This window comes from Ochotona curzoniae, unplaced genomic scaffold, assembly GCF_017591425.1.
Source record: "Ochotona curzoniae isolate NIBS_2020 unplaced genomic scaffold, NIBS_Ocur_1.0 contig_2754, whole genome shotgun sequence".
NCBI lineage: Eukaryota > Metazoa > Chordata > Mammalia > Lagomorpha > Ochotonidae > Ochotona > Ochotona curzoniae.
The window spans coordinates 8,586,678-8,599,234 of record NW_024465582.1 but is presented as its reverse complement, the minus strand read 5'-3'; the positions used below and the strand labels follow the sequence as shown (position 1 = coordinate 8,599,234).

General features: G+C 35.3%; 1 protein-coding gene across 1 annotated transcript in view; it reads left to right on the top strand.

The window, feature by feature from the left end:
- Positions 1–12,557, top strand: part of CDH18 (cadherin 18) — a 153,369-nt gene that overhangs the window by 87,572 nt on the left and 53,240 nt on the right. The window contains exon 5 of the mRNA XM_040977651.1: positions 4,877–5,064. Within this exon, the coding sequence (XP_040833585.1) occupies positions 4,877–5,064 (188 nt within the window). The remainder of the gene's footprint in view (positions 1–4,876; positions 5,065–12,557) is intronic.

Genomic DNA, 12,557 nt, shown 5'->3' with positions numbered 1-12,557 from the left:
ACCCTATATTATTACAACAGTATAATCCTTCAAAAACAGTCATAAGTTCATCATTCTGCTATTTAAGTTCATCATTTTACTATATTGTAGTCCTGACATTGTAGATACGGACAATAGCAGAGTCCAGCATCCTGTTGTCAAGCCAGATTTAACAGTTTCATTGGGAGTCCTTCTTTGATTTGCATGTAGAGATGCATACTGAAACATATCTTCACATCTCATTAGGATAGTCTGTTGTCTCTATTATACGGTCCCTCTGGATGACTGCATCGACATGCAAGTATACCTATGTATCTGTTGACTCTGTGTTTCACATGAAGGCTGCCCTGTGTCAGAGAGAACATATGATATTAATCATTTTGGAATAGACTCATTTCATTGAGCATAATGGTTTCTAGTTAGGACCATTTTGTTGCAAATGGTAAAATTTCATTATTTTTAATGTATTTTTAAAGGCTGAATAGTATTCCACAGAATAACTGTCAAATAAATCAATTAAAAACAGGTGCTATAGATAAGCTTGTGTTTTTTTTTTATAATTCCAGATTGTCTTTGATTTATGCCACAAATTCCAGCTCAAGCAGTAATTTCAAGTAGTAATGTCATTTTTCTGTTGCTAAAGAGTAATCATTTAACAATAAATGATAATATATACATTCTTGTGTTTTTTTTTTCTTGCTGATTGTGCTGTTTTTCTGTAGAGTTTATATTTATATTTGTTGTTGTTGTCGTTCTTATCAGGAAATTCTGAATATATATTTTCCCTTTTTTGGTGTTCATCTGATGACAATGAATTATATTTTCAGAGCTATTTTGACCCACAGTAAATTTCTATTTGATTTGGTCCCTGCATATCAATAACTAAAGACATAATTTGCCAACCACCATGTGTCTTGCAAATGTACAGTCAGACATTTTATTGTGTTATTATAATGTGCTGTGATTTAATAGTGCTTCCTCTTGTAATATATTGTTTCGGGATTTCGTATGTTTAACTAAAATATACTTATGTGATGTTTACATATTTTTAAAAATTTTACATTGTAAAGATTTGCAGAACTATTTTTGTTGGTTTGAGGAATCACTTGCTTAGAATTTAGAGGGGCCCGGCATGGTAGCCTAGGGGCTGAAGCACTCAACTTGCACGCTCTAGGATCTCATATGGGCGCTGGTTCAAATCCAGGAGGTCCTACTTCCCATCCAGCTCCCTGCTTGTGGCCTGGGAAAGCACTCAAGGACGGCCCAAGGCCTTGGGACCCTGCACTCATGTGGAATACCCGGAAGAGGCTCCAGGCTTCTGGCTTTGGATTGGTGCATCTCCAGTTGTTGCAGTCACTTGGGAAGTGAATCAGCGGCCAGAGGATCCTCCTCTCTGTCTTTTCTCCTCTGTGTATATCTGATTTTCCAATAAAAAATACATCTTAAAAATTATTCAAACGTTTCTTTGATCTTATGTATTCATTTCTTCTAGTTCTTCAGTTCATGCCAGTGAGATCTCTTAACTTTGAACCAGTTAGTCTGATTTTTCCATTCTGATTATTTAATTATGACTTTTATCACTCTTCTTTTACCTGGATATTTTCAGTAATTTTTTGTTACAATGCAACAATTCAGTTCTCTGCTGTGTGTAGTCTCCAACTATTTTCAGTGACTGATATCTATTAATTCTGCAGTTTAGCACTGGCATCCTCGGTTCTATAATTTTTACTCCATCACTTGAACACAGATCATTGACTTCCACTTGCTTATCTACATATTTTCGTTATTTATTACACATTAGCAGCATGTAATTAAAATATTTTCAAATATTTTGTTTTCCTTTTACAAAATTTATTTCTGGCAGACAGTGTAGGAGATTGGCAGTATCTTACACTGGTTCACCGCCCAATGCTTCCAATGGGTTGCGTGGTCTAGCCTGGAACTGGGAGTTGAGGACTCAATTCAGATTTCCCGGGCAGGATGCAGCAGCCGTCACCTGCCGTGTTCCAGAGTTCACATCAGCACATGCATGAGCCTGGACAGCAGAGCTGGTTCTCAAACCCAAGCAGTCTAGTATGGCCATGGACATACCAACTATCAGCCACATCATCCATCATTAATAACTTTCATTTTTAAAAAAGACAATGTGACAGGTCTCCTGTGAGTTTAATCAGCATTCCTTTATATGTCAGTTGATATTTTTCATGTGCACATTTAAGGATATTTTCCTTATGTTAGCTTGAGATCTCTCACAGGAGACGTATCACAGGAAATTGTATAGGCTTGAAATGCTTTGTCGCCTCCTGAATGCTGAGTTTTTAGGGAGTAGGGGCTTCACCTGCAACAAGTCCAGCAATTGCCCCCATAATGGGCTCACTGCAGTAAGCGTACTGCCTTCCAGTGTCAGCCTGGCTGAGCACCAGCTGTGTAGGGAGTGAAGAGGCGTGTGTGTGTGTGTGTGTGTGTGTGTGTGTGTGTGTGTGTGTGTGTGTTCACTCTTCCTCCTTCATCACTCTTCTTCTGTAAAGAGGCATATCAAGATACTTAAAAAGTAGGTACTTGCAGTCATTTTTCCAGCATGTCAGAGTCATTTTTATCATGAAAAGATAGAATATATTTTAACAGTGCTTTGAATAAAACCAGTATAAGGGCAAACTAAGCTACACTGTAGTGCATATTTACTCATAGCAGCAGAATAGAACGGGTTGGGCATTTTATAAATGCTCTTCTAGAGAACATAGTATAAATTCCGTGTGTATGTGTAGTCTTTGTGTAACTGCAGTATTTATCTTATCCTTGGATTAAAAATACTGCATGCATGTCCTCACAAATTGCTGAGTTATCAATATTCCATAGGTCTTAAATAGAAGAAAATTGAAGATCATTTATAAATACATAAATATATTTCACATATATGAAATGAATACATGAAAATGCTCACATATGAATATAAAGCATTTCCAGCATAAATATCCATATAAATTGATTAAGCAATTATTTAAAAATTTACCAGTCTGATTGAAATTGATAAACTGGCTAAGTCAGAGCTCATAGTTTAACCTGAGAAGCATCTACAAACACACATATTGGCCTTTCGCTTTCACTAATAACATTTGTGTTAAGAATATTTGAATTTTTGAGTAAATTTAACAGGCAGTTTTTTATAGGTTGGAATATTAGGTTAATCTTAAGGAATGACTTATTTGCTCACCTGGAAAAGTTACTGAAGCAAAAACACAAGTTCTTTTAAAAAGCAATTAGAGCCAATACTGTCCTGGGAAAACGGTGTAGTGAAAGCGACAAGCTCCAGTGAACCAAACGCCCTTTCATTATTCTTGTCAAACCTTCATTTCTTAACCGTGGTTTAGATAATCAGTAGCATTTTATTATGCAGTCTAAGAAATAATGCTGAAAGGATCACATAAGGATATGAAATTATAGCACATCCAGGAGGAAAAATATAATGAGATTTACGTTTCTATTTGTTGTTAAATTATGTAGTCCTGAAACAAAAAATGATGACTATACCCCCATCGAAGTGGTAAAAATGAAAAATGTGCCAATGAAAGAGGCTTTACCTTAAAAAGTGAGCACCTATATTAGGAAAATGAATCTTAATAGCACATTATAATAAGTTGACTACAAAGTTTAACAATACACATTGTAGCATGTATCTCAGAAATTCTGTTATATACAAAATTGGTACATCTCTATTATTCTGAAGAAATTAGCTTGGCGCAGTAATATTAAATACCTCTGGAGAGTTCCCACATTCATGATGCTCTCTTCCGAATGTTCCCAGTTCTAAACAAAGTTTCAAGTAATAGTTGGTAATATCTTGACTTCATTTATCCTCACTCTGTGTCTCTGTGTGTGTTTTAGTGACATTGCACATGTTCACCCTGTCACACAAGCACTGCTAACTTCTGTTTCTGCAATGTTTTTTGTTTAGAAAATTGGAACTATTCATTTCATACTAACTCTCCCTTCAATTGCCTTGTCTTTGGTGACTGTTAATTGAGTTCTGATACATATAAACTGAAATATTTTAGGTATTTCATAGATTTACATGCATACATTTTCAATAATGTCTAGCCTACATCATGTAGGAGAGGATTTTAAATCCACGCATATTGTAAACACCTATCTGGAATTAATACCTATTCAATGTTATCATGTTTCACATCTAAAACTAATTTTATGTATCATTCATCTAATGGTGGATGTATAGTGTGAGTCCGTATTTGACTACAATGAACAATACAACTGAGAGCAATGATGTTCAAGAATTTCCTGTAAATCCCATTTTTGATGCCTTGGTATACACCCAGTACTAGAACTGCTGGATAGAACTATTGTTCTATGTTTAGTTTTTGAGGAATCACTATACTGTATTCCACAGCTTTTGTGCTATTTTACATTCTCACAAACAAGACAGATTGTATATAACTATACAGATATGTTAGCATGATGATGAACTATGTAGGCTCTTCCCCTTTCTGCTTTGGTTTCTTGTTGTATTCTAAATTCTTAAACTAATGTATATGAACTCCATGTGCTGCTTGAAAGAGAACTGATATGATAATCAATAATTGAGTTTTTATTTAAGATAGCAATGCAAACTTGATAGATCTCTCATCTATTTTTCTATTTCCAAAAATTGTACAGCTAGTAAATATTGCATATTCAGTTATAGAATTTGTTTACACTTATTTTACATGTATCCTGACATTTGTAGAAATGCATTATTTCATCATAAAATATTATCTTAATATTGATATTTAAAATAGAATTCCTATTATGCACAGCTTAATCTAATGTTCACTTGAAAGCAGAGGGGAAATATATATTGATTTTTTATGAGTGTTATCAATGTTTCATATGAAATGTTTTTCAGAGCATTATGAACTCTATGTCCCTGAGTCAGCTCAAGTTGGCTCAGCAGTTGGGAAGATCAAGGCGAATGACGCTGATACAGGTTCTAATGCCGACATGACATATTCCATCGTAAATGGTGATGGTGTTGGGGTTTTCTCCATCTCTACTGACAAAGAGACCAGAGAAGGAATCCTTTCCTTAAAGAAGGTAAAAAGAAAATACTTTGATTTTTCAGTGCACTCACCCGTCTTTCAATAGTTGACATTTGGCAAAAATTTAGTCTGTGCTGCTGGGTCATTAAAATATTGAAGTCTTTCTCTCTCTTTCTCTCTCTTTGTGCTATCTGTGCATTTCAGTAATTGTTGGGTAAACTCTTCTTATCCTTTGTAGGAAATGTGTTTTTAAGGAAGAATGAACAGATGTGAAACACACTAACAATGTACCCTTACATTTGCTTGTGTGTTGTCTTTATGCAAATCTTAATGAACAATTCCAGTGACGGTAAATGTCATGCACTTTAACTAAAACATAAATAATGAAGCTGTCATCAAAATCACATGCTGGGGAGTCTGTAAACGCACCAGGGATGGTCTATATGACATCAATGATATTCAGTAATAAAGCTAAATCATTTCTATAAAAACTACTAGTAAAATTCCCTAATAATTTGTCAGCAATATTGGAGTGTTATGAACAAGCATCTGATGACTCAATTGGGAGCGTTTTTCAAAGCTGTACTGTTCTGATTTTACAGTCCTCCAGATGTATTATAAAGAGCGATTACAGTTGGTCTGTAATCTATAAGGGAATAAAAATAAAAGTCATATCTCTTGCATATTTAATCTGAACACAAATTGAAGACACAAGCTTCCAAAATAATAAGTTATTCTTTTATAAACATATAGCTTCAATTCTTATAATCCTGTTACTAAAAGAGAGAATTATTTAATACTTTTGAAAGGTATAGAAATAGAAAAAAGATTCTTAAGTGAGATTTTGTTTTTACAATATCTTTATATTCTAGCTTGACATCCAATCATTGAGAAAAGTTTTGCTCTTCCTGTGTCTGTCAGCATTTCTTGATCTCTTCCACGTCTTTTATTCTATTTTATAAATAATGGTCTATTTACTTCCATTCTGTTTACTTGTCCTCTGATTATATTTCTATCAGTCCTTTATATTGGCAAACTATTTATCACTTTGCTTTCTCAGATTTTTTCCAATTCATACATGAATTATGTTACACTTTTTCTCCTCAAAATTATACATAAATAAAAGAATAATGAATACAATTTGTATGTTTTCAGAAAAATCATGTTAATTCAATGGATCTCAGAACTTCAGATAATAAGTTTTTTCATGAATGCCTGTTTTGTTAATAATGCTAGTACTCGTTTTTTTTAATCTGTAATACTAAGAAACTTTTCTTAACTAGTGTAAAATCGCCATTGAGTTGGTGGTACACGTTCAGAGACATACTTTTGCTTTATATTTGGGAATTCATCAAGTCCGTTTCAGAACAACCATTAACTTTCTTCCCATTTTAAAAAAATTCATTACAATTTGTTATTGGGAAAAAATACTACTCTTTTTGAATATATTATGCTGAAGTTCTTTTAAAAATAACTCAGAGTGCTGACAGAAATGAGTTTCTAACTAACTCTGAATATAGTATCGGTTTTTGTATGTTGCTCGGTTTCAGCTTGGAAAGAAGAAGAAACTGAGATCTTTAGAATCTGGATTCACATACTTTGATACAATAACACTACAGTGGGGTAGAGATTTGTCATTTTATCAAGCATGCTGAGTGAGTTGACTGTGGAATATGCTGAGAGCAAGGGCTGAGAAATGTAATCCTAATTAAATTACACACACACACACACACACACACACACACATGTTATGTATTAAAGTGAACCTATCATCTTTCTGTCTATATCTATCTAATAGACATTCGTGCTCTGTAGCTTTTCTATTTGTATTACTTATGATCTCATGTTTTACTGTTCATAATTTTATAGTTGCCTCTCGTTACATATGAAATTGTTTTGAATCCTACCCAAAGGGGTGCCTAACAAGAACATGAAGTGTTTGAATATTTGCATATATATGATATGCTATTGTTTCTAGCAAGTGTGTTCTCATTTTCAGAATGTCAAACCTAGATCAAAATGTTATAATGAAAATTCAATGCTTTTAATTTTTTTAAATTATGTAACTATATGTCACAATATTACTATATAACGATAACTATAAGTTTATATATCTATTATATGTCTCATATGCTAACTTCATTGTTCCGTGAGTTACCCAGACATGATCAAGCCCTCATATCAGGCACTCGCTATGTGAACAGCGTTTCCAATGTCTAGAAGTAGACAGGCACTAACATAATGTGAAATAGATTCACATTAACATAATGTGAAATAGATTCCTGGACCAGTAATTAACAATCTTCACAAATAGTTCCAGATATTGCTACTAGGGAATACAGTCTAAGGCATTTGATTCTGTCTGATTTTGAGGAATGATTGGGCAGAATATAAAAGATGCAAGGGTGAGCATCCTGAGATAAAGGAAGAAAATATATCAAGACACTGACCTGGGCCAAACATGGTGTAACTAAGGAATGTATGATGGAGTTGATGTCTAATAAAGTTGACTCAACACAACTGAGAATGAAGGATACATTCTATGGGTTGAAAATTTTGCCAAATGGAAATTTATCTACTATGTTTAAGAAGAAGTATGATTTTATGTCAGTATTTCTGGTTAACTGTTGTTCCAGGCAAATAATAACAAAACAGTGCATCAGTTTGCAGTTGCCATCCTAAGGTTTAGCTCAGCTTTCACTATATTAAGTGCAGAAGGTATTCACTAACTGTTAGGGTAATTTGGTCCATAGTATAAATGAGCTCTGTTGTTTATTTGTTGATTTTCTATCTAGTAGATCTGTCCATTTTTGAAAACGTATTGTTGGTAACTATGCCTCCTTTTAGGTCTGTTAATAATTGTTATAAATAGCTAGATATTGGGTACAAATACCCTCATAGTGGTCATCCCTTAATCATTAGATGATGTCTTTTTAATCCATTTTAGTAGCTTTTATGTTAACGACTATTTTGTCTGATGTTACAATGGTCAAAGCTGAACATGTTTGATTTTCCATTGGTATGGACTATGTTACTCTAACCTTTAACTTCTGCTCCATTGTGTATTTTTGATAAGGTGTGTTTCTTGTAGGCAGCAAATAGAGGAATCTTTTACATCCATTTAGGCAGACTGCATTTTTTCTTTGAGACCTTTTTATTTTTATTGGAAAAGCAGATATGCAGAGACATAAGGACACGGAAAGATTTTCCATCTGCTGTTTCACTCCCCAAGTGACCGCAACGGCCAGGGCTGATTGATCCAAAGCCAGGAGCCAGGAGCTTCTTCTGGGCCTCCCATTGGATGCATGGTCCCAAAGCTTTGGGCAATCCTCTACTGCACTCCCAGGCCACACGCATGGAACTGGAAGGGAAGAGGAGCAGCCAGGACACAAACCAGCACCGATATGGGATTCTGACACATGTAAGGCAAGGATTTAGCCCTAGGCTACCTTGCCTGACCCAGTCAGCATCTTTGAATGGAGAGTTTAGGGCATTTGCATTACATATATTACCAAAAGGCTTGGTCCTTCCATTTTTGTGGATGTGCTTTCCTGATGTCAGCAGGGTGAGCTTCAGCCTCAGTGGCTCCAGTGACACTAGGGCAAAGATTGCTGCTATTGTCTGGATCAGCTATCTCTGCTTTTACTGGAGCTGGTGGAGAGGTGTGTGCCAGGCACAGCTGACTGCGAAGAGCACCTCTGAGCTCTGTCCTCTTGACCTGGGGAAATATTCACTGCTTTCTTCATCAAAAATTTCAGGCAGTTGGGCCTCTGGAAGAGCAGTCCCTTCACGATGAAGCCTAAATTAGTGTAGTTATGCTCGATCTAGTAATCCTGGATTTCCTGGATTAGTTATTTCTCATAGATTAATCTTGAATCCCCAGAAACACCAATATTTAGGAAACAACATGAAGGTGGGAAGGAACTTAACGACAACTTTCAGAAAATAGCCGAGTTATTTCACATTGAAAATTTCTAGAAGCTGGAGTCAGCCTTGTAGCATAGTGGCTTAAGCCATTATCAGCAATGCTGGAATCCCACATGGGTGTCAGTTCAAACTGCAGTTATTCAACCTCCAGTTTAGCTGCCTGCTAATGTACATGGCGAGCAGAGAAGGATATACCCCTGTGCTCATGTAGGAAAGCTGGGGGAAGTTCCTGATTCATGTCTGCCACCTGACCTTTGCAGCCATCTGAGGAGTTAGCTAGCAGGTGGAAGACAGTCTCTATCTGAAATTTTGTCTTTCCAGTAAGTGAAATAAATTGAGCAAAGAAAATTTCTTTTTGAGATTTTATAAAAAATTTTTTCTAAAAGTTAATGAATAAGGAGGAAAGTAGTCATTCAAATGAAATGCACTAGGACTATAATTCAGGATTATTTATATTAGACTCAGCGTTGGAGGCAGAGACTCAGGCATAGTAGTGATTATTATAATCATTATAATTCTGAGCACAATGACTAATTTAAAAGGCAAGGGAAGACAAAAGGAAGAAACACGCCATCATCATAATGAAACTTTGTAGTGACTAAGTTCATAAAGATTATGAAGGAAATTAGAACACAGGATTTTAAGTCAGAGGCTGTAGTGTCTTCTCTGCAAAAACATTCAGTAGAGAAGAAATCAGGATAAGGAAACAGTGAGTCATAAAAAGACCTAGGGACGTTGAAAAGGTTTTGCATGACATCTTGAGCAGAAATAGAAGACAACATGTGAGTCCATGCCTCCTTCCATGAAGCAACTCAGGAACTGGAGGAAGGGCATGGCTACAATTGAGTCCATGATGATCTGGCTGGAGTGTGTGCAGGACGCCATGTCCCTGCCTATTGGACTTTATTAATTCAAGTTGTCTTTCACTTATTTCCCTAATTTAAATTTTCAATGCTTTTAAATTTGGAGAGACAAGGGAAGACAGAGAGACAAACAGATAAAAGATTTAAAGAACTCCCATCTACTCCTTCACTCGTCCAACGTTCTCAACATCTGGGACTCAGCTAGGTTCAGATCTTGAATGCCAAAACCCAGTGCTGGTCTCCTGTATGTTTGGAAGGTAACCAGTGCTTGAGCCAAATTGTTATCTCCAAGGGTCTGCATTAGCAGAAGGCTGGAGTCAGGAGCCAGTCCCACGTGCTCTGATGTAGGATATGGCTAACTTTAGGATTTTAGGTTCACCCCAGATTTATTTATTACGGTAGTCTAGATTTCCTTGGATGTGCATACGTGTTTGCATTTATATGCTTTCTGATGTCTCAGAATATGATTTTAAACCCCAGAGTTACTTTGTTATATGTTTTATGCTGTGGATCATTATAATTTGAGAAGTAAATTGTATAACTAAAGTGGAGTTTAACCTTCAAGAAGTACTGATTCGGATGACAGAGGATGGATAAAATTGTCCTTAAAAATCTGTTTCTTATTTAATCTCTCCAGCAGCTCATCTTAGCCAGCAGGGCAGAACACCTAATCTCCTCAAAGATCAAAATCAGCACAGCTCTATAAATAAGCCAGCGGAAGCAGCTACACAGTCCTGCCCATATCATTCCTTCATCAGAAAATTGCCACGTCAGCTGCAGTGGTGCGTGGTGTGGTACATTGTAAATACACTTTGATAACTTTCATTCATTGTTTAATGGAGCCTGACTGGGTGGAAAGGCAAAGAGAGATAAGGTTGAATGCAAGTTGATGTGTTCTTTCCTCTGACATAAACTTTTGTAGCCAGGGACCTGCTTCGCCCCAGCATCAATCTTTAAAATCTCTTTTAGAGGCCCTTTTATCAGTATGGACTCCTTAAGACAGCTGTTCCTAGGATTTTTTTTTTTTTATCACAAATCAATAGTGCTATCTTGATTTTCAGGTAATAATATTTGTAGTATCACTATCCTGTTTCTATCTTACTCGATTGCATATGAACTGCCTCATATTAAACCTAAAAAATTAAATTTTTCTTTTAGGACATGAAAGAATGGTTAGAGAGGTAATCGTATTAAAATAAAGCATGACTATTGATATTGCCATTAGGAGAGGTGTGACATTATCTCAACTCTGCAGTTGTGTTTGCTTATTTCAGCATTTCACAAAGTGATTATGGTCAGTGTAAAAAATAAGATAAAAATGGTGCTTTCCACTGCATCGGGCTTATACAATCAATTCTGGCTCACTGCCTTCTTTTCCTCCTAAGTCACTTCTCTTTACGCCATTTTCTCATTATGCTTTCCAGAGCACGCTGGTTGCTTTTCTGTCAGGCTTATCCTCGGTTCTTCAATGCACTTAGAACCACACCCAGAAGGGACTATACTGTGTTATACAGAACATGTGTGGCTGCTGCCTTGCTTCTTATTAGTTACATCCACTTACTTCTTATCTGAACGAAGGTTTTTGTTTTCTAAAATTTATGTTAAATTTTGTTTCTGCTTTGTTAAATTTCTGGATGGAGATCTTCTTTGATTACCTTTTATGTTTGTTTCACATACCATTGTATGCCTTTCTGTAATTCCTCTATTAAGAAAAACAAAGCAGTTTCATACTTTTTTTATTTTTTTAAGATATACCAAAGCCCGAAGATGTATTTTGACCAAAAGCATCAATGGTTTAGGAATGGAACTCACATATATAATAATATCTTTTTTTTATGTTTTGATAAAACACCATTTTATCACTGATGTCATCACTATCTCAGTATCTGACCATTTAATGACTACAGTGACTATTTTAGGTATGAAAATGTAAATATAAACCCCATTCTTACCTGTCCACTCCTGATACTCAAAGCCCGGATGATGGTACAGCAAGTAAGTGAAGCAAGGGAGAGATCACATTTCTTGTAGCTTAAAACAGCATTTTAGGTTCTCTTTATACTCCATGATTAATGGACTCAGAACAATTTGGATAAATGGTGATTTCAGGATTCTTGCATTCTGATGGTTAGATAGTTCCTGAGGAGAAATATACTTGAGTGATTGGAGAGTTAATAAAAGTGACAAATAAGAAACAATTTCAAAATTCTTGATATATAAATATCACTAAAAATGATTGATGGGAAAGATGATAGCCACCTACAATATTGTGAAGTGTTTTAATTATAAACATGGAAGGCATTATTTTATATGCTAGAAAAAGCAATGATTTGTGAAAGTAATTACCAAAAGGAATACGATGAAATTAAGAAGCTAAAATTTAAGATGAGATCAGAGCCAGCTCATTGACACTGAGCTGTTAAACTAGGATATTGAGCAGTAGTCCAACTGCATCGGGGTGTAAAAGTTTTGCCAGAATCAGCACTTTAGGAAAAAAGAATTTTAGTTTCTGAACTCTGTGAATCAGTGAATTTAAATATTCTAAAGACACTAAGAGTTCCAATAGATGAATTTAATCAACTTATAATATTATTTTAAGTCGGATAATCAGTCCTTGGAAAAGCAGTGCATAAAGATAGATTTTGATGTTAATCATGTTGTATTCTATTAAAACATCTCTATTTTAAAACAAAATGTTACAGCATGCTATTTATTACTGAGGACATTTCTAGTAGGATAGTATTTTACTTAATGAAAC